At 39.0% G+C, this 21,327-nt stretch overlaps 1 protein-coding gene across 3 annotated transcripts in view; it reads right to left on the minus strand.

Annotated features, from left to right (window-relative positions):
- Positions 1 to 8,311: 8,311 nt before the first annotated feature.
- TMEM65 (transmembrane protein 65) overlaps positions 8,312 to 21,327 on the minus strand; it is a 31,167-nt gene continuing 18,151 nt past the window's right edge. For all 3 annotated transcript variants that reach the window (XM_069854651.1, XM_069854650.1, XM_069854649.1), the window contains 6 exons: positions 18,993 to 19,037; positions 16,990 to 17,057; positions 15,632 to 15,686; positions 14,432 to 14,474; positions 13,721 to 13,826; positions 8,312 to 12,240 (listed from right to left, as the gene is read on the minus strand). In XM_069854651.1, coding sequence (XP_069710752.1) covers positions 12,145 to 12,240; positions 13,721 to 13,826; positions 14,432 to 14,474; positions 15,632 to 15,686; positions 16,990 to 17,057; positions 18,993 to 19,037 — 413 coding nt within the window. In that variant the 3' untranslated portion in view covers positions 8,312 to 12,144. The remainder of the gene's footprint in view (positions 12,241 to 13,720; positions 13,827 to 14,431; positions 14,475 to 15,631; positions 15,687 to 16,989; positions 17,058 to 18,992; positions 19,038 to 21,327) is intronic.

Below are 21,327 nucleotides of genomic sequence, written 5' to 3' on the forward strand. Positions count from 1 at the left end.
CACTGCATGATGTACCATGAGCCTAAGATCCAGTCCTGAGGAGCCAAAAAGCTGCAGGCAGTTCAAGAGCCATAGGGTGCTGACATCGGATTCACCCCATCTTCATCCAAAAGCCTAAAGTTTGGGGCACAATGTACAGTTAGTTGACTAAGCTTCCTCTTTAGAAGCAGGGAGAGACAAGCATGCTCTTGAGATGTCTGAGTGGCTCAGAGGCATGTAAAACCTCTAGACAGCCCCAGTTAAGTGAGACAAATCCTACTCTCCAAACAGAATGATAAGCTGATATGCCTTAGGTTTCATTAAATGACAAAACTGCCTGTTTCCATAAATTAATTCACTGTTTCTAAGAGCAGCAAAACCCAAGAGTTTCCTCCTAAGAGTTGAGCATGTAACAGTTCTTGAAAATTATGCAAAACATGCCAGGAAAAGAGACAGAGACAAAGATTGTGGACAAACCAGAAAAAAATATTGATTCTGTCCTTAACATGGCTGGTCAGTAATGACAAGAATAAGGACATTTTGACATAATTGGCATTTACAAGACAAATAGTAAACTATTACTGATAATAAATAAATACACTTTTCTCTTAAATACTGCTTGTACTTCTGCTAGTAACAAGATACTGTAAGAAGGATTCAAAGAAGTCAGAAGGAAATATAAAAATTTTTAATTCAAATTAAAATCTAATTGTACATGCAGAAAGAATTACGAACAACAATTTAGTGTTAGGAGTCAGTAGGGCTAGAAATTTGTATGTGAAAGGAAGTGAAAGAATCATAAAGGTTGGAGAACACCTCGAACACCATCCAGTTCAACTATCAGCTCAACGCCACCATGCCTACTAAATCATGCCCCAAAGTGCCACATCTACATGCTTTTTGAACACCTCCTGGGATGGAGATGCCACCACATCCCTGGACATCCTGTTCTAATGCTTCACCACTCCTTCAGTAAAGAAATTTTTCCTAATATCCAATCTAAAGCTCCACCCTGAGTCCATTCCCTCTCATTCTATTGCTAGTCACTTGGGAGAGGAGATCAACATCCACTTTGCTAGGACATTTGCTTTGTGCAGTAATGTAGACTGAAACAGTTTTGACTGCACAGATAATAAAATCTGGAGGAAGGAAAAGTAATGACAGTAAAATTTTCCTATTTGTTATAGCTACCTTGTGGCAATTCCTGGAATACACTCTCCTATGTTTATAAGTACAGGAAAATGGAGCTCATTTACTTGCAGATAAGAAAGCATTGTATGGGATTAAGAGACTGGCAGAACTGATATACAGAAAAGGGCAAGGTTTCAACAGGGACCACGAATGGTCAAAAGAAGGGACATCACACCAAACACTGGGAGGAATTACTTAGTATGACACACTGTGGAGTACTAATTCAAGGCAGCAAAGTGAAGAGCAGTTGAAAATGAAGGTTCAGGGGAAAAAAACAACAAACACCACCAAAAAACCCACCACTATTAAAAGCAAAATATATTGAAACTTAGATCATGATTTGCAAAAGAACTATGGCATCAACATGCCTACAACATTCCCAACGTGATACTGTGGCCAGAACACTAATTCACAGACAGCAGCATCAACAGTTAAGGGGGGGGGTGTTTGGTTTTTGTTTTTTTTTCTCTAACATTTACACATCTCTACCGCATCCACGCAAAGAAAAAAACATGTTTAGAAAATGCAGAAACTTTCCTATCTTTTATTCTAATCCTCTGTGCCACCACCATTCCCTCTGTATTCTCTTACAACCTGGAGGAAATACCAGCAATCACCTCATCACCAGCACATCAAAAGGAAGTTACCAGCAAACTTCACCTAGAATAAGATGAGATGAGGGTGTGAGATAAAATATGCAAAACCCACAATGCGTACTGAGTCAAAGATGGTTCCAAACATAGCAAGACCAGAGGACACATTCTAGTATGTCAGAAGACACCAACCTGTCGTTGCTTCCTCAAAAGGGAAGAAGGAGGAGCAGGTGCTAACCTCTTCTCTCTGGCAACCAGTGATAGGACCTGAGGAAATGGCAGGAAGATGTGACGTGGGAGGTTTAGACTGGATATTCGGAAAAGGTTCTTCACTCAGAAGGTGGTGGGACACTGGAACAGGCTCCCCAGGGAAGCAGTAGTCATGGCCCCAAGCCTAACAATATTCAAGAAGCATTTGGACAACAGCCTCAAGCCACATGGTGTTAATTTTGGGGTTGTCCTATGCAGGGACAGGAGTTGGACTTGATACTTGTAGGTCCCTTCCAACTCAGAACATTCAATAATTGTCCTTCTCTTTCTTAAAACAGGTTCTTCATGGCAGCAAGAGCCTTGGACACCACGTCTCCTGTGCAGCCCTGCCCAGGCTTTCCGACTATACATGGTTGTCAGAGTCCCAGTCATTCCATTCAGAGCTGGATCAGACGACTTCCTAAACCCTCTGTAAACAAAACTACAGAAACTACAGAAACCAAGGCAGAGATTCATGACTTGACTAACCCAGATCACAAGAGCTCGTAAGTCACAGAGTATCCTGGAGAGTTATATTTAAAGGGCTTTCATCAGAACATTTTTAACTTGATTTGCATGAACTGATGACAGAAGCCAGATTATTTTAATGGAATTATACGGAAATGCCTCTTTCACAACATTCAGGGCCACCTCACCAGGATGTATACAAGATCAATGCCATAACAGAAAGGAAGAGAAGGCTGCATACATAGTTCAGAGAGCAAGAAGCAAACAAAACCTATGAAACCAGTGTTGTGACCACATAGTGAACAAGTAGCTAATATTGTAACTTCCATCACAGATTGAAAGGCCTTCTAAAGGAAATAGCCAAACCATAAATAAATAAAGTGCACTAATAATTGCTATCACCTAACTGAAGTGAAACACAGAATACCATTAAGGGGGAAATGGAAGTGCATCCTAATAACTTTTCCGATTTTTCATTAAGAGTGAGAAAAGGACTATTTGTTTACAAGGGAGACTGTCTTAACAGCATTTACCCAGCTAGGAATCATACGATAATAGTTTTAAAATATGCTGAGTATTATATTATTGTATGGGGGAAAAAAAACCCAGTCTCTTGTTCTTAATAATCCTTTACCATGGCAAGCACCAAACAGAAACAGCAACTCTTGCTCTTTCACAGGCTGACTGCACACACGGAAAGCATCCTAATTTACTAAACTAGAAAATAAAAGGATTAAAAAATAATACATGCAAAATCCAACATTTCTATTTACTATGGCTGTTAAGTAAGGGTTAAGTCAGTGCAGGACTTGTGCCAAAGTGGTTTTCATCAGATGGAACTCAAAAACATTTCAGCTTCATAGCCATCAGGAGGCCTGCCAGAATGGAAGATGGTGGTTTAGACAGAAACACTGTTGCCATTTTTCAGATATTTTAATGAAATTAATAATGTGATCCTACTTTTCTGAAGGGAGGCTTTATTTACTTTCTGAGTGCTCTTCTTTTACAATTATATTCCTTGGTGTTTTGTTATACATGGTGCCCCTCACTGGCATCAGAACAACAAGTGACTGAGGCCAACCCAAGTGACACAGGCCAACCCAGCACTGCAAGGGGGCAGCTGCAGGATATTAATGAAAAATCATATTTTTTTTTTCTAGGCCACAATTCTCTTAATGATTTGTCAGTAACACTCTGCTACATTGTGCCATTAGCCTTTAATTGTCCTACCTTGTATTATACCAACTTTCAGCAACATCGTGCTGACAGCATTTAGCAGCATGTTAGTTGTGCTATTAAATTCCTTTTTGTTGGCAAATCTGTTTATTTTAACAAACTGCATTTTTCAAGCAAAGTAATTTACAATGGAGCACCCCACTGCCGTGGAACATGTGACATCTGCAGCGTTTGTCACGGCAACTGCAACAAAAAGAAATTGTAATTTGCTACCCACATGGGGTGCCACAGGAACAGCCATGCAGAAGGGAGGAGCTCTTCCCTGCTGGAAAGTTTCTAAACAAGTCATTTGTTTCCCTGTCACCCCTCTTTGCTACCAAGCTGCTCCACTTTCAGTTAAAGTACGTTTGCTCTTGCAACACTGTGCTTCCCAACTGGCTCAGTCTGACCTTTTCCAGTAACCCTACTCAAGAAATAACCAGTGGCAGTTGTGATGGATGCGTCTGGTCTGATAGCTGCATCCAGCTCAAGGTGGATTCAGGACAGACAGACACCGCCACAACAGCCAAGGGCTGATTTATGGTAATGTGCCCACCTGGCCACAGTGCTGGTCCGTGTCTGACTCAAGGCAAATTTGGAAGAAACTGGCATCTGCGGTCAGGATGCAAATACAAGTCAATCTTGCTCCATAGTGAGCAGCCCAAGAGCTCTCTGACCTGTCCTGCATGCCTGCAGGCTGCATGCGAGGATCTCCCCTTGAATACTGATGCCTCTCGGGGTTACTGCATGAGGTTGAGAGAATCCTTATCACATCAGCTACTTGGCAAATTAACTTGGAATAAGTACACTGAAAACCCTGCAATCTTATCTAAGCAATATAAAGGAATGATTGCACATATATAATCCTTTAGGCATAAACTGCTGACCAACTCTCACAGCAGGATTTGATCCAGCAGCAACTAGACTCATTTCCATGAAGGAGTTCAGAAAGCAAGGGGATCCTTTCTGAATGTCGAAATTTAACAGGAGAATGTCCCTGACAGCTTTGTCTTTGTTCTTCCTGCAGTAAATAATCAAGTGCACCTTGCCACTGAATTTTGTTAAATCACTGCCATATTTCGTACCAAACTTTGTTAATTCACTGCCATATTTAGTACTAAACTTTGTTAATTCACTGTTTTACATCACGAAAAATTTTGTGGCTTCTTTCTTACAAGTGACATGCAACACCCCGTCCATGACAGCTTCACAACAGTTTTGAACCTACGAGCTAGTTATTTCAGGTCAAAACAAACCTCTTCCGTTTCATGTACCAGCTAACTTACACAATTAACAATTTTACTGATCAAAAGCAACAACACCACAGGTCAGGTTGATGAAAAACTGTGCAAACTCTGGGCAGAGCATAGGGCTGAAACTCCAATATGCTCCAAATATCATGGGTTAGAGAACAACAGAAGACAATAAGGATTAACTAAACATTGTATTTTCTGTGCAGAGGCTGTATGAAGGTAACCTCCTGCCTGCATAGCATGACCTGGCATCCTGAGCTGGCAACGTGTGAACACAGCAGGGAAAGCCAACAGTATCCTGGGCTGCATGAAAAGGAGCATGGCAAGCAGGTCAAGGGAGGCTTTAGATTCACTCTAAATTTTCACATTAGCAGGTGGAGATATCTCAAGCTTGGAACAAGGGCAGATCTTGAGAACATCCTTAAGACGGTAAGCAGTGCAATTCACAAAAGGGAGATCCAAGTTTCCAGGCAAACAGTCTTCAGGTTCAAATCCCATACTTTTGAACAGCTGTTATTTCTCATAATATGCAAAGCATCAAGCTTATAGGAGTGGAAAAGAGTTATGCTTCACTTGCGGAAGAAAAAACAAAACCAAAACCACCAACCCCAACCATTAGGCAGCGCAGAAATCTGTGCACTGTTCAATAAATTTCTTTCGGAAGACGTCTGCCTATTGTTTCTCCTCATATGCACACTAACAACTACAAGGTAAATTTGACCATCAGATGCAGATATCCATTTGATTTCAAGCACAGGGTTGAAAAAGACATTCCCAATCTTTTAATGCAGCTGCTGCTATAGTACCACCTAGGGGACCTTTAATATGCAAGCCTGGGAGAACACAATGAGAAGTTTTCAAGGCAGTTCTATAGCCATGAGCTCAAGGATGGTGAGCAGTAAGGACTGTCAGGCGTTATTGCAGCCAGTCACCTAGGTTTGGCTGAATAGCGTAGCTTAGAATCATAGAATAACCATGTTGGAAGAGACTCACCGGATCATCGAGTCCAACCGTTCCTATCAAACACTAAACCATGCCCCTGAGCACCTCGTCCACCCGTGCCTTAAACACCTCCAGGGAAGGTGAATCAACCACCTCCTCGGGCAGCCTGTTCCAGCGCCCAATGACCTTTTCTGTGAAAAATTTTTTCCTAATGTCCAGCCTAAATCTCCCCTGGCGGAGCTTGAGGCCATTCCCTCTTGTCCTGTCCCCTGTCACTTGGGAGAAGAGGCCAGCTCCCTCCTCTCTACAACCTCCTTTCAGGTAGTTACAGAGAGCTTACTATGGAGGTACCTATTTTGGCCAGAAAGGACTTCTAGAACATTTTACCATGAGGAGGGCTGAAGAGTTCAGGGAGAAAACACCATCTTCTTTTTCAGATTGTGCACTTGGCATTTAAGGAAAACTCTACCTAATAATTTGTGAACTTCTTTTTCAAAATTAAAGCCTTCACAACACGGAGACTGCAGAGGAGTTTAGCCATCACTGATAATTTGATCTTTGAAAGCCTTTCTCCTTTTCCACAGTAAAAATCTGAACCAGCCCAGGCCAAGAATGACAATTTTCAGTTTCAACGGAAAAACTCTTGACAGGATTAGAAACTCAGTCTCACACCCAACTGCTCCTGAATGCACAGGACATTCCTGAAGACATACAATGTGATAAGGAAAAATATTTAAAATACAAATACTCATAAGCCCCTTTAGACCAATGTAGCATGAAACAATTTCATTTTTATTCTTACTGTGACTGAAGTCAGTACCAGACTTCCAAAGATGCCCACTTTGTCCAACTCTTCCAGGTCAGATTAATCCAGTGAAGTCAGTGAGCAGGAGCTGAGTGGGCATTAAGATGAACACCTGAGCAAATGCTGGCTCTACACTGAATTACAGTTATTCACAAGACTACGTACTATGTGATATTTAGGAGAAAAACAGGGGTGAGGGTAGAACAGGGAAAAGACTACACTTTGTAGACTGGAAATATTTCAGGAAGACTTGTCCAGGACAGTTAAATAATGAATGCTTTTACGTTTACAAGTCACAGAGGGGTAGACTGTATTCTGCTCTGTAACAGCACAGGTCAAGACTTTCTTTCTGTTTACTTCATGTGAAAATACAACGACGTTTATCATGCTGAAACACTCATCATTTCCAAAGTCTTCACAGTTAATGCAGGGAAACCGTTAGATAGACAGAAGCCTAATCATGCCCTACTTCTGTATCACTTTGTGACTGTAGCAATGACATGGAAACAGATTGCCACTTGTTTCCCCCCCCTTCCCAGTTTGCCATAGACAAGTACTAGAAACCCAAGATGTGCAATAAGCCTCTGTTCTGGCCATTTACCTATGATATCAAATACCTAGAACCTTAAATGTGTAATCGTCAAATAGTGTCACTAACTACCACGCTCAGGGGAGCACAGAAATCAGCAGGGCACAGAGCGCAATGCCACCCTGTGGCTGTTGCGACTGACCTTCACAGCCATCTACATGGCTCATGAGTACAACCAGTGTTGGGTCACACAGCTAGGTCAAATCTTTAATCCAGTGTACATATTTCTTTTAGTCTGATGCATTTACCGCAATAAAGATGCTGCATACAGGGAAACACCTCACTTGGCTGCACTTCATGTGTCAGTGCCTAGACGTTACCCATGCACATACTTGTACCATGTTGTCAAAGAGACAAGAAAATCACATTGCTGCAGGAGACTGTTCTAATGACCACTGCACAGCAAAGAATAGAAGGAGCAGCTCAGGAGACTGTAGTAGCATTCAACACTGCATCATTATTTAAGACAGTTGCTTAGATACTTATGGACTACTAAAGCAAAAACTGTAAAACCTTAAGTTTTTCCTTCCAGTTCTCTTCATGCTGCTGTAAGAGGCCTTACATTGGCATCACCTACTTACAGAAAAGATACGACATCAGGACTCCACACTCCCTGTTCCTACCCAAGGTAACTTTTCCAAACTACGTACCTGAGGCTCGAAGACTGCCCTGCTCAAATCCTAGTGATCACAGCCACTTGGGGCAGGTGAGCATGATGCTCACAGGTTTGCCTAGAAAGTGGAGTTTGCTTTGATTAGAGGAGGAATTCTTCCAAAACAAACCCAAATCCTTGTGTACTCGCCCTGACTAGTTTCTAAATTCCAAGTCTGCCGAGCCTCCCACCCCCCATTTTGAACCAACACTCTGGATGCCAAGGGTCCTGAACACTGACACAAGGGTAAAAAACTTAACAAACACTAAACAAGGACTTCAAAACAGGAGCCTGAGTTTGTGTTACAGAGTAGCTATTTTCTTAATACTTTAGATTAAAAAAATTCCAGAGGCAAAAGACTCTTGGAGGAGAATAATAATTTCAATACTTTATTAAGGTGTTTAGTTCATATACTGCTGCTCTGTCAGTTTGTCAGTAGACCGTGTAAAACACTGGACAGAGAACATGGACACATGTTGGCTAGAAGTGTGACAAACTCTCTGAACAACATTAATGATGTCCTAGTACACAAGGCAATCAGAACAGAGTAAAGTAACAGCCAACCTATAAAGGCTGTCAAAATGAGATGAGCTCTCTTCTGGTATGGATGTGTTTTATTCACAGCACTTCCTTCAGGTACAGACATCTGCAAAAGGGACTGACCAGGGAGTGAAAAAAAGTGAAAACCTCCAAAGTCCAAGAAAGTTCAAAAAGGCTTAATTTGCATACAAAAACTCAGTTAATTCCAGAAGTTCCAGTGCAAGTGGACTTCTGTTTATTAACCACAAACACCACCAGTTTACCACACAAACTTTTTAATTGTTTAAATCGCTCTCTTCCAAGCACGAAGAGACACAGCGGTACCTCCTATGACAGTGACAAAGGACCACCTGCTTATAACTTAAATAATAAATTCCTGTTCTGTTAACTGAGGCTGAATACCCACAGGATATTATTAACATTTCCCCTCCAGCATCTGGTCTGATAAAGAAACACAGAACAGCTTTGCTGTAGTACAAAAGTTTACAGAAAGTTCAACAATTTAATTGAAGACCATACAAAGTATGTTGTCTGAATTCGGATAATTTATGTAAAAGTACATGAATGAGAAAAGATTGGCCACAAGATCTGGGTAACCATATTATCAGTTGCATGTTCTTTGACCCTAGAGATAGCATATGGTCAAAAACGTATTTATATTTTAAGTTACAATAAAAGACAGCATTTTAAAATAAGCATAATTTCAGGTCTACCAGCTCTTTAACGTGCAAAATTCCTGTTAACACAGAACAAATCAATAGAATAAAAAAATGGAACAATAGCCAAGTTTCTAAATAAGCCTGTATTTGGTTTTTGTTTTATCGACGAGGGAGAAGACAACTGAAACAAAGAGGAGTGTTTTGTTAGTGCTCTGTCTTCTCAGTAAAGTGTTTTAAAAAGCATGATCAGAACATTAGTGATCACTTTCATCCATATACCTGAGAAAAAAGCCACCTTCCCTGTAAGGAGACAGGGTACAGATCAGGCACAGATCTTCCACTGTACATGAAGCTGTACCACATCCGCGCACGAGTGGATCCTGTAGGCAAAGCAAGCTACCCTTACTGTACTCAGGCTGGTAGCTTGACCTCAACAAGCACTTTCTCTCAGCTTCCAGCAGATTCAGTATTCCTCTCAAATCATGAGTTATTTCTTCATGTTTGTCAAACACAAACTCCTGAAGTCACCTTCTTGATTATGGTATCAGTCAACAACCGGAAAAAGCCAGGATTTTTTACAATGTGTCACTTGCCCTCCACATTTTAGTGGTCAATTAAATAGTTTAACAAGACAACACATGATTAATTTCTTTGAAGATATTTTAGTTCATTAATTCTCAATAAAAGCATTGATTGCAGTACAATAGTTTGACATACAGCAACAAAACATACTCAATTTACATGCAAAAGCTATTTAACAATAGTACAGTCTTTCCTATTGCCATTATAAAATGAAATTAACTATGACAGCTGACACAGCCTTCTGATTGTTCTTATAAGCCCTAAAAAAAGCAATGAAAACAGTGCTCCAGTTGGCAGAACAAAGGTTTGAAATCTACTGCAAGATTCCAATGAAGATGTCAGTATTGTAAGGGGAAACAGTGTAGGAATTGCTGTAAAAACAGCTACAAAAAAAAGCTACATGAAGCTGTTGTAATGCGTACTTCAGTTTAAAAAAAGAACAGGTAGGAAATATTTGGAACTTTGTACAGAAACATACCAGAAATAAAAGTAAATGCAGGGGAAGAAGAGTTAGGAGTTTAAGGCAAGACAAATGTCTGGATGACAAAAAAAAAAAAGAAAAATCATCATCAGCAATCTGATGTAGAAGAAATGTACAATTTTCTAGCAGAATTGTTTTTTTGTGGAGGTTTGTGTGTGGCTGGAGGCTTTTTGTTGTTTGTTTGTTGTTGGTTTGTGAGACTTTTTTTTTTATAAAGCTTTCAACTTTGAAAATGCAAGCCAAAACGCCTCTGCATTTGTATTCTATTCTTGCCTGGCTGAGATTTCTTTCAGCTTTACAGTTTGGTCCAGATTCTCAAGGCGTAACGTACAAAGTACAGTACATGCTAACAGGACTACCCACTGCAAGTTTTTCAAGTCTGCTTTTCAAAAACAGGCAGAACACTGTCACCTTCATTAAAGTCTGACGTTAAAGTTTCAGTAGTGCTGCTAAAGGGCTTCTAGAAATGAGAACAGAGAAGTCAGATTTATGACCAAGAAATACGCAATGAGCTTTGTAAAACGTACACAGGATATAAGACTTTTCCTATAGCAAATGAAGTCATTAGGGGATGCAATTTTTTTTTTAAAAAAACATTTCTTTCTAGGTTTCAGAAGTGCTAACAAAGTGCCCTGGCTGTGCCTCTTTTTTTAGTGTTTTCCAAATATTATGCAAATAGGTAAGAAACCCACTCCTCTAACTAACAATTATCCATTTATCATTATGCTTTCAGCAAGTCAGATCCTGAGATAGGAATATTTGACAGCTGTAATCAATTTATTAATGAACATATTAAAAAAAGCACAGTTACATGTGACTGCACTGTCAGATCAATAATACATCAAGTAAGACTGCAAAAACAAAAGGCAAAAAAGGAAAAAGGCCTCAGGTCTCCTTTTTTGTTGTTTGGGGGTTTTTTCTTAATTGTCTCACAGCAAATAAATTAAAAAAAAAGGCAGCAAAGGCTTAATCTTAAATACAAAATTATAATCTGCAAATCAGGTCCTCTAATCCAGACTGATGACAGACTTGCTTCAACAGAACCACCCATTATTACCAGTTTGCAATGTAAGAACTCTTTCATACGCTGAACTACTTCCCAGCCTCATCTACTCAATCAACTACTCTCACTTATTTCAATCAGAACAATAAAAAAATGTTTGTGGTTTTGAAACAGTTCGTCTGAATTCTTTATTATCATACTCAAAATTCAGGAAGATAAATTTAAGGATATCTCAACTCAATTCTCAAAATACTGTTAACAAAGGAGAAAAAAAAAGGCATGAAAATGGAAGTACAGAAGGTTTTAAAACACCACTAAAATAACCTGACTTGGTAAAGAGCCTATACTGGAAACACTTACCTTGTCAGAGCATTAAAATGATCAGCTAGAAGACAAGTCACAGACACCATGTCAGAATTGTGAAAACTGCAAATCTAGACTGTCAGAGACCACTGAAATTGCCAATGTAAAGGCAGTGCAAAACGATGGCTGGTGAGGGGGAACCAGTCATCTTGCAAAGTGAGGGACTTCAAATCACTCATTGCTGATCTCAATAATCTGCATTGAAGGACCTGATGAACAGCAGTGAAATTTGTCATGCAATTACCAACTGTAACTCAAGAGTGATACTATCATCCATGATGGATTATTAAAATAATAATCCATTAAAGAATAAGGTCAAATGGTAAAGTGGTAAACAACAGTTGCCATAAGTGAAAACACTTCAAAAATTTACAATTAAATAAAACGTTAGATGATATCTTATAAAAAGAAGTACTGAACACAAAGCCACAATAAATTAGTGTTTCCATAAAACGACATGCTGAAGGTTTTGTTCCCAAGTCTATACATTTTTTTACTGTCTGTTAATTCCTAAATATTGACAGCATAATTGAATAATTGAGGTACAGTAGTTTACATTTGTATATGTCTTGTAAAAAGGTTATTTTTTTTCTTCCAGTTTTTCTTCCTCATCGCCAAAGAACAACAAAGGAAACATTCCTAAAAGGCAGCCAATGGTCACTCCAATAGCTTTACCCTGGAGAAAGGGGGGAAAAAAATTAAGTTTCTCACTGCTTAGACATTACTCATTTGCTAAGTAGTACCAACACAACCAGGAAATCAGACCCTCTGTTCTAGCTTTTGGTTGGGAGCCACTTTTTTTCTCAGCATGCAGCCTAAAACCACAATCTATGACAGAGAAACAGGTATGACAAGGTTAGAAATAGCATGTGCTGTGATAAAAGACAATTCTGAATAAAGAAGAGAGGAATGACCTATGAAGAGCTGAAGAGGTGGTAAGGGAGGAGATAGATTCAAAGGATTAGTAGGATGGCCAAGATGACAGTGAAGGCAGAAAAAAAAACCCCAAACACAAACCACACCTTAGGTGCAATAATAAAGGTATCTGCTTGCATCTGATAATGCATATTATCATCAAGGTCAGGAACGAGGAACTCCTTGGAAACATAACAATTTGCAAAGGCACAAGGTGAAGATAAAAAAAGGATTGAAAAACATTTCATAATTAACCTGGATGGAGAGGAGAAGGAGAGGTCAGGAGAAAAGGAAAGAAATAAGGCAGGCAACATCCAAACCACATCAGCAGCCATAGGTGGGTAATGGCGAGAAACTTGAGAAAGTAGGTAAAAACAGAAAAAATGCTAGCACGCAGGCTATGAGACTTAGAAGTCTTTTCATAGAGAAGTGCTGTGAACAAATTGCATTGTAATGACGTGCTTCTGCCATGACTCTGCTTCCACTGAGAAGACTCTTGCATTGGACAGATGAGAGGGCAGCTTGCTGTCCACATGCCAATTCTTCCCCACTCAACGCTTTGCCACTGCTAAAAGTCTTTTCCCCTAACATTTCCTCAACAACTATTATTCCTTCTCTCTTCAGTCTGCAAAGATATTTTTCCCTGTGAAGGTTTCCTCTGGCAAAATGGAAGAAATATCTGTCTCTTTACTCAGTTTCTTATTGGTTATTTCTTTAATCAAAATAAACTAATGCTCTCACTTCTCATGCTCACACTGCTCAAGGGAGGCTGCTTCACATTGTTCAATTTTAATTATGTAATCACCCTGGAAATGAATCTGCAAGATGAGTGTCCCATAACTATAAACCCAAGCACTGAATATTACTCAAATGCTACACTTACCCAGGGGAAAGCATATTCCATATCCAAACTAATTATAGATTGAATACATACTAGCACAGGTATATGAACTGCAAGCTCTTGACAAAGAAAGCATAGGCATAAACTACTAAGGGGTCAAGAACTACTGTAGCCAGAGCTCAAAGCTGCATTGCTGCATACAAAAAAACCACACAAACCCAAGACAATCCAGTCCCATGATGCTCCCTGACATCGGCTCACCACTAAACCTTCCAGAAAATGCACAAAATGTTGGTGGTCGTTAAGTACTTAATGACAAAAGTGACAAAAAGAATTTATCACATATTAGTTTAAGCTAAAAGAGCTCCATGCAAACAGTACCTACCTACAGGATACTCACCAAGTGTGCACTGAGACGCGTTTGCCACATATCTGCTTGTTTGGGTGTCAGATCAGGGATTGACAGACCCAGCCGTGAAGCTAAAGCTTCTACATAACCTGCAAGCCTGGAAGAACAAGAAAACAAGAACAAATTACTTTGGATCTGACAGTACCTTCCAGTGAAGATTTTGAGATATTTGAAAAATTGAACTTAAAATGAATAGCTTTTTCTTCAAGGCCAGGTTGGATGAGGCTTTAGGCAATCTGACCTAGTGTAACGTGTCCCTGTTCTATCACAGCAATATATTTTACAAAAAAAACCCCTGTTTTTCCATTTTGTATTTTAAAGAATGCACTTTTTGTAGAAGAAGTTCTACTACTGCTTTGAAAACAAGCACTTCCTACAGACAACGCTGAATCAGGTTAAATGCCAGTCACAATTTCATCACTTAAAATATGTAATACTGTAATACTATGAGAGTTATTCTACTTCAGAACTATGGCATTGCAGTTTTAGCCGCAACAAGAACCACCTGATGTTCCTACTTTTTTCATAGTAATGGCAGAATACATTTTACAGTTATGGAGTCCTCTGAAACAAAAGTCAAGAGCTAAGACAAAAATAAAGCAGTTTCTGCAGTTTATATGTTTCAGTTCAGTAGCACCAATGGTGTTTGCAAATGAGGGGGAAAAAAGTATATATATATTCTTAATACAAGTTCAGACATACCCCAGTCCAGCTAAATCTGAAACAAGGTTTCCCAAAGCTGCAGCTGGAGGGACGAACAGAGAAGAGAAGGGGAGAAGGCAAAGTATTATTTTTATTACAAACGAAACAAACCAGCCCCCATCCCCTCCCAGTCAGTGACCCTCACTCTTCTCACTATTAAATTTCTATTATTTTAGAGTTTTTCTTCTGACCTTATTACAGTTTATTACAACAGCAGCAGACTAACAGTAATGGGAAGTACAACTATTTTTCTCAACTTAGATGATGAAAACTTGACAAACAAAAAGGATTGACACTTGGACATCAATTTAACTCTGATTTGAAAAGCTGTTACGACCAGCCACACACAGTTGCCAGTTCCACACAGGTAGTGCTAAACACCAAGCAACGACTTCCAGTGCCTGAGGAGGCACAGAAGCACTGGAAACAGAAGGAGCTGTTACTCACATATGCAGCTTTGATAAACATTTCAACAACGTTCCCATGAACTGTGTCAGCCTGGGAATAAATACTTCACATATCACTGAATAAAGTCACTTGATAGTGATTTTCTGCACTGCAACAGAGGGCTGTGTATTTCCAAATAACTTGTTCTGCTCTAAACATTTTAATTTAAGCTGTCTGTGTGCTTTCAAGCAATCCTGCATCTGCAGCTGGTGGATCCATGAGCAGTTTCTTCCCTCTGACATTGCAGAGGCACCAAAGCTCTTCAGCAAAGTTTATCTGTTTTGGCACAGTGCAGGAGGAGGGTGGTTGCTCTGCCAGCCTGGGGCATAGCACTGAGGCAGAGAAGCCACCAGAAATACCAGCCAACTCAGTAAAAGGACACCAAACACTGATCTTCACCTGGCACCACAAGCAAACGTCAACTTACAATTACATATACACACATACAGAAATATCAGACCCTAGGGAATTTAGAGCAGTTCCATTACAGAAACGCAAATACACTTTTCCAAGTGAGTCAGGATTTGAACTTTTAAGATTAAGGCCAACAACAAGTATTTCAAAAGCTATATGAACTGAAATTTGATTTCTGTAAATGGAATAAGTCCTGGCTTCAACCATAAGTTGTTTCTTTACCAAGAAAGGCAGCTGAAAGAGCAATCAAGAGCCATTTCCAGCCCTGTGGCCCACTTCCAGCTTGAAATATGTATAAATTATTAAGGCACATGCTTATATTAGATTTTAATTACTTGCCTGCCATAGTTGAAATTCCTAGGACAACCCCAATTGACAATTCTATTTGAGTTCCCTGAAAAATAAAAAGTTTGTCATTATTTGAGGAATTTGGAGTTAAAATAGATGATATTAAGTCAATTGGCAAAAGTATTGCTTACTGCTTGTTATGTTAAAATTGAAAGGATAAATGATCATTACTTCTACTAGATCAGAAAAGTTCCTACCCTCCAGGCACATATATTTCTCCCTAGAACAAGAGTCTACTTCTGATATTCTTTTAATATTTTATATTGTTTCATAATGGCCACCTAAGCGGCAGAATTGTAGTCTCAGTCTCTGCATACCATTTTCCTCATTGTAATTCTCAGCTGAATATACACCTCTGAATGCAAACTTCTACAAACATTGAGCAAATAAAATACAATATTGTAACTCCTTGCTTTTCCAGTTGAAGAAACATAAAATCACACTGAACTACATGATGAAACATCAATGTGTGGCCCAAGAAGGAGACACAACAGGCATGAGTCAAAAAACAAGGCACGCTGCAGTTATAAGAAAACTGTTTCCTCTGTGAGGACAGCTGAGCATCGGACAGGTTGTCCAGTCAGGCTGTTTAGTCTATGACCTTGAAACTTTTCAAGAACCACAGGATAAAATCATCAACAACTTGGCCTGACCTAACAGTTGACCCTGCTTTGAGCAGGGGTTAAGACTAGAAATCTTGAGAAGGCCTTCAGCAGGAGCAAGACTACAGACTTGGTGGGTCCTGCAGTCCATTCCCACCTCAATTATCCCATGATTAATATCATGCTGCCAATGATAATCCTACCCGAGGAACATTATCTATAGCCTTTATCCATCTTTCTGTTGCACTAGCCCATTTCATTTTCCAAATGAGCAGGAAAATATCTTGAGTCCTACTCAGGAATGTCAGGCTTCATCAGTACAAATCAGCATCAGCACTAACAGAGCCTGCATCACTTGGAACAAAAGAATTCATCAATAATAACCCTGAAGACCTATTCATCAACACATTACAATCACATTATCATCAGTCAGCACAAAAAAAAAATGTATTTACTACACGAGCATAAGCATGTCTTGAAGTATAAATTAGGAGGGGGGGGAAGCAAGCCTCTTCTCAATTCCATGAAATTAATTACAATACCAGCTTTCATAAGGAAAAAAACACTCCTCTGCATTCTACAAAGGTGAACGGAACATGAACATTCTCTTTAAAAAAGAATAATTAAAATAGAAATTAGTGAGCCGATATGGTGGTAACAGTCTTCCTGAACGTCTCATTTATTCATCTACTACTTGAAAAATGTGAATCATGCTGACTTGATGAAGGAATGAAATAATGAACTTACCGCAGCAATCATGATTGCATTATCCAAAAATCCAAACCCTACAAAAGGTAATGCATTGTGGAAGAACACTAAAAGAAATAAGTAACAAAGAGAAAATAAGTATTTATAAGAAAGTTCACACAAACAACCGAAGTGTCAGTCTAAAACTGTCTTCAAGAGAAACAAAGGCAACACACAGGATATCCCTTCCCTACCAGTCTATTAGTGAATTTTGTTCCCATCAGGTTTGTTAAAACTCTTCGCTACACCTAAGCCTTAGGAACTTACTCTTTGCAAATACTTGTGCAATTTTGGATTGAAATATTTAAAACTACACCAACTTTGATACTATTTACAGTCCTTCCAACCAATATTACAGTATTACAGTATCACTGGAGATAGACTCACTGTCTCACCAGATTCCCTGCACTCTCCTCTTCCTCAAAATAACACCTTTTTCTAACTCCCTCTCTACTCCTGTGCAAGAGCTCCACCTTCTTCACACATTCCTAAAAATTTGTATTTTAGGAGTATTGCAGGGCAACTCTTATCACTTCAGCTAAATCTGCAAATGCTAAGGTGGTTTTCACCAGCATCACAGGGTGTTAACTATCTCACTAGTAAACCCAAACTTTTGCATCTCTATTTTGTTTTGGCACTATGATGAAGACAAGCCAGACTTGAAGCTGTTCCTCAATACATTAAGAAAGCAAGTTCCACTTTTTGTTTCATGCATTTTTTTTCTTTTCATTCCTGAAACTTCAAGTAAATCCTATTTGAAAGTATTTTTCATTGTCCTATTACATTTTTTCCCTCTCAAGTTTTATAACAGCTTGAAAGCTTCTGATGGAGATGAGAGCGAATTTGCACAGCATTGCCTTCAGCTGAGTCTCAAGGTGAAAGCATCATAAGACAAAATACAGTTCAGAGGACACATAACATGACTAAAAGCTTTGAAAATTAGATCTTTTAGCTTTTTTTAACATTTAAAATGCACCAGCTATTAAGGTTTTTTCCTCACTACAGATACAAGAAATAATCCCTATATTTCATAAACTTGCAGAGATGCAAATATATGAAGAGGGAATAAAGAAGAGTATGTGAACCTTGGTCATGCGAAAAAAAGACTGGTATGAATCCCTTTCAGATTTACTTCTCATAGACAGCACAAATCCATGATTATATACAAAACAAAGCCACACAAGATATTTCATACTCAGGTACTAGAGCACATTTGGACTTCTGTTACTATGTTGTAAGAACACACATACCTTCTTAAATGCACAGGTGAAAAACTAAAGCACAGAACGTATGAAACTTTCCAATTTTTCTTTTCAAGCCATTGCAGGACAAAAATCCCAAAAACATAAATAACAAATACACAGATAAGTTCAGTACTTTCAAAATGTATATACCAAATTCTGGAGCTACAAAAGGAGTTCAAATTCCTACCAAAATTGTCAGAAAAAAACACCAAATAAAAAACAAGCATAGATAGCTAGAATAGGAAAATGTTCAACTAAAGACATTTTCTCACCAAGAAGACTCTAAAATCACAAAAATATACTGATTTGGAAACTAAATCAGAATTTGAATGACCGTAGTATTGTAAAGAATACCAAACATATTTCCAATTCCTCTGCAATTTTATCTCACTTCTGAGTCCATTTAAAATATGGGCAACTAGAAGCAAGTGAATAGTTTTTACACTTAAACACAAAAAAACCCCATAAGGTACTGCAGCATCAACACTGCTTGGCTTAGAACATAGCAATTGCGGCTGGCTTTGAACAGCACGCTCTCATTTGGGCTTTCTGTCCTACTTTCACTAAATGGTGCACATTCTCCAGCTGAGATGTTACGAAACAAACGGGACAGGGTGACTGTTGGTGCTTGCTTTGGTTTTGTTATTCCATACCACACGGATGAAGAAAGACCAGCACTTGTAGAAGAAGAAAGATGAAGCAATTCAAAGACAGACCACACAAGTACTGAACCACACTCAGCAAATATCCTTCTTTTACCATGTTTCAGTTGTCCTGGAGATGGTGGTGCAACCTCCAGCTTTTCTAGAGAAGTCAAAATGAAATGAGAGAGTTAGCTGGTTCATCACAAATTCAGTTTATTATAAAATATTTATCAAACTACTAGCAGGCAAAACAACAGTTATGTTACTTAACAGCTTTAGAATTTGAAGCAAATTACTTTACCTCTATATTTTAATTATTTTTACAAAAGGTAACTTTATATTAAAAGCCAAAAAGTCTTAGAATACTACAAAATTAATCTAGTATAAGAGATTATGCAAAGTAACAGCACATATTAGAAGCAGCCTGACAGCCATCTTTATTACAGAAAATTAGAAAAAAAACACACTAAAATTAGAAAAATTAGGACATCTAAAGAGGACTGTGTTTTATTATTTGCTTTTAGAGGGCCTCTATGCAAGCAGCAGACAACCTCCTTTCCTCCAGAGACAGTCTACAAAAATCCACTACCCTTTCTGTTCTGACAGAGGCATCTTTTGATAGCTAGTATAAGCACAAAAGGAAAACACTACAATGATACTACAGACCACTGAATTCAGTAGCGGCAGATCACAACTGGTCATTTGGTGCATGTTTCGGGCATCTTGGTACCAAACCATTAGGAGCCTTAAAGGACCAGGATGTCACTCCAGACCTGACAGAGTACCTCTGGGCAGCTAACGAAGTCTAGTAGAAGTGATGCACCGAACACAGCGGCAACAACAACACATTTCACAGGGGGAAGGGAAAGAAAATAAACTACTCCTTCAGGCTTTTATCTTTTTTTCAACTCGGATTTTGAGCATAAGATCTATTTTTAAAAAGTTCTCCCAATATCTTCAAGTATTACAAACCCCAAGCTTTTGGCAAGTTGCTTCTATGATTTTGATTAGGTAAATGTAGAAAATGGTAAAACATAGCCTATAATGCTACCTCACATATTCAAATTTTACTTTGGGCAGCCAAGTACACGAAAAGACAACGCTGCAAACGCAGGTCCCAAATCATTTAGGCACATGCCTGAACTGTGCAGACTAGAGTGAGTGTCCCTGCATCCATGTCACTCCTATAGTCAAACACAGGAGGTCACCAAGAGAGTGCTGCCCTCCCTGTCTTTCTGTTCCAACAGGAAGCTATGACACCAATCAGTGTGGTTCCTTGGTTTTATGTGACGCTGCCACTGAAACCATCCCTGCTGAAGTACCATCTATTCTTCAAGTTTAGTTCTCCATATACAAAGATTTCATGATTAAAAGCTACAACAGCATATAACAACTTCCAGGCAACATTTTGTTTACCTCCAAGGAAGACAACTTTTCATAGTGTGCCCCGATTATGATACCCAAACGAAGCATTTTGGGTACCAACACAAAAGACAGAAGACTATTTGGTTTATCACCCAATACTACAAAGCTCTAGAACATCAGTCTTGTGGATTTAATTACAACACGCATTTGAGTTTGATAGGACATGGCGGTCTACATGATTACACTCTATTTAATATAGACAGAAAGCTATTAAAAAGATAAAAATCGGTGCATAATTGATTTTGGAAACTTATACCAAAAGGAGGAATTGAGGACAAGTGTTTGGTAGAAGAAAAAAAAAACCCCAAACATTTACATCTATGCATAATGGGAGTTTCAAGTCACGTTAACTAAAAATGACACAAACCTCCTCCTTTAGAACATAATCAAGGACTACCTTGGGATAGTTTTAAAAGGAGGAAGGCTAAGGGACACTACTTTGGGGGGACAGGAGAGAGGAAACAGCAAGGGATCAAACATAAGTGGAAATTCTCTGATCATTGACATAACCTGCTTTAGCAATGTGGGATTTCTGCTAAACGGCTGGTTTATGAAGCAGGGCACTTAAGGTGCTTCAACACCACTAAGGCATTCAAAGACTGAAAGAGAGGTTCCTAAGGAGGGTTTGGTGACAGCACCACACTCTGGAGACTGCCATAAGGAACTCTTATGTAGGTAACCACATCTTCCTGCCGTGTCTGTAAGAACTTTCAAGTCTTGCTAAGCTCAGTAGAAAGAGTGCCTGACACACAGTTTCCTTCATCATTGAGATGAAAATCTCACAGAGACATTTCATGGAGAGCCTAAAAAAAATATAGATCTTCAAGGCAATTTTTAAAAACTCTAGATAGCAAAATGTATTTCAAAATAAGGTATTTAATCATAGGAAGCTGTTCTGACTACTTGAATTTTTAAGGCTCAGGAAAAAAAAAAGAGAAAAAATCTTCAGAGATACAGTAAAGGATACAAGCCCTTCACCAATTTTACTGGAGGGAAAATAAAAATCCTAATTGCTAAACCCCCTT

Source organism: Phaenicophaeus curvirostris, chromosome 3, assembly GCF_032191515.1.
Source record: "Phaenicophaeus curvirostris isolate KB17595 chromosome 3, BPBGC_Pcur_1.0, whole genome shotgun sequence".
Lineage (NCBI taxonomy): Eukaryota > Metazoa > Chordata > Aves > Cuculiformes > Cuculidae > Phaenicophaeus > Phaenicophaeus curvirostris.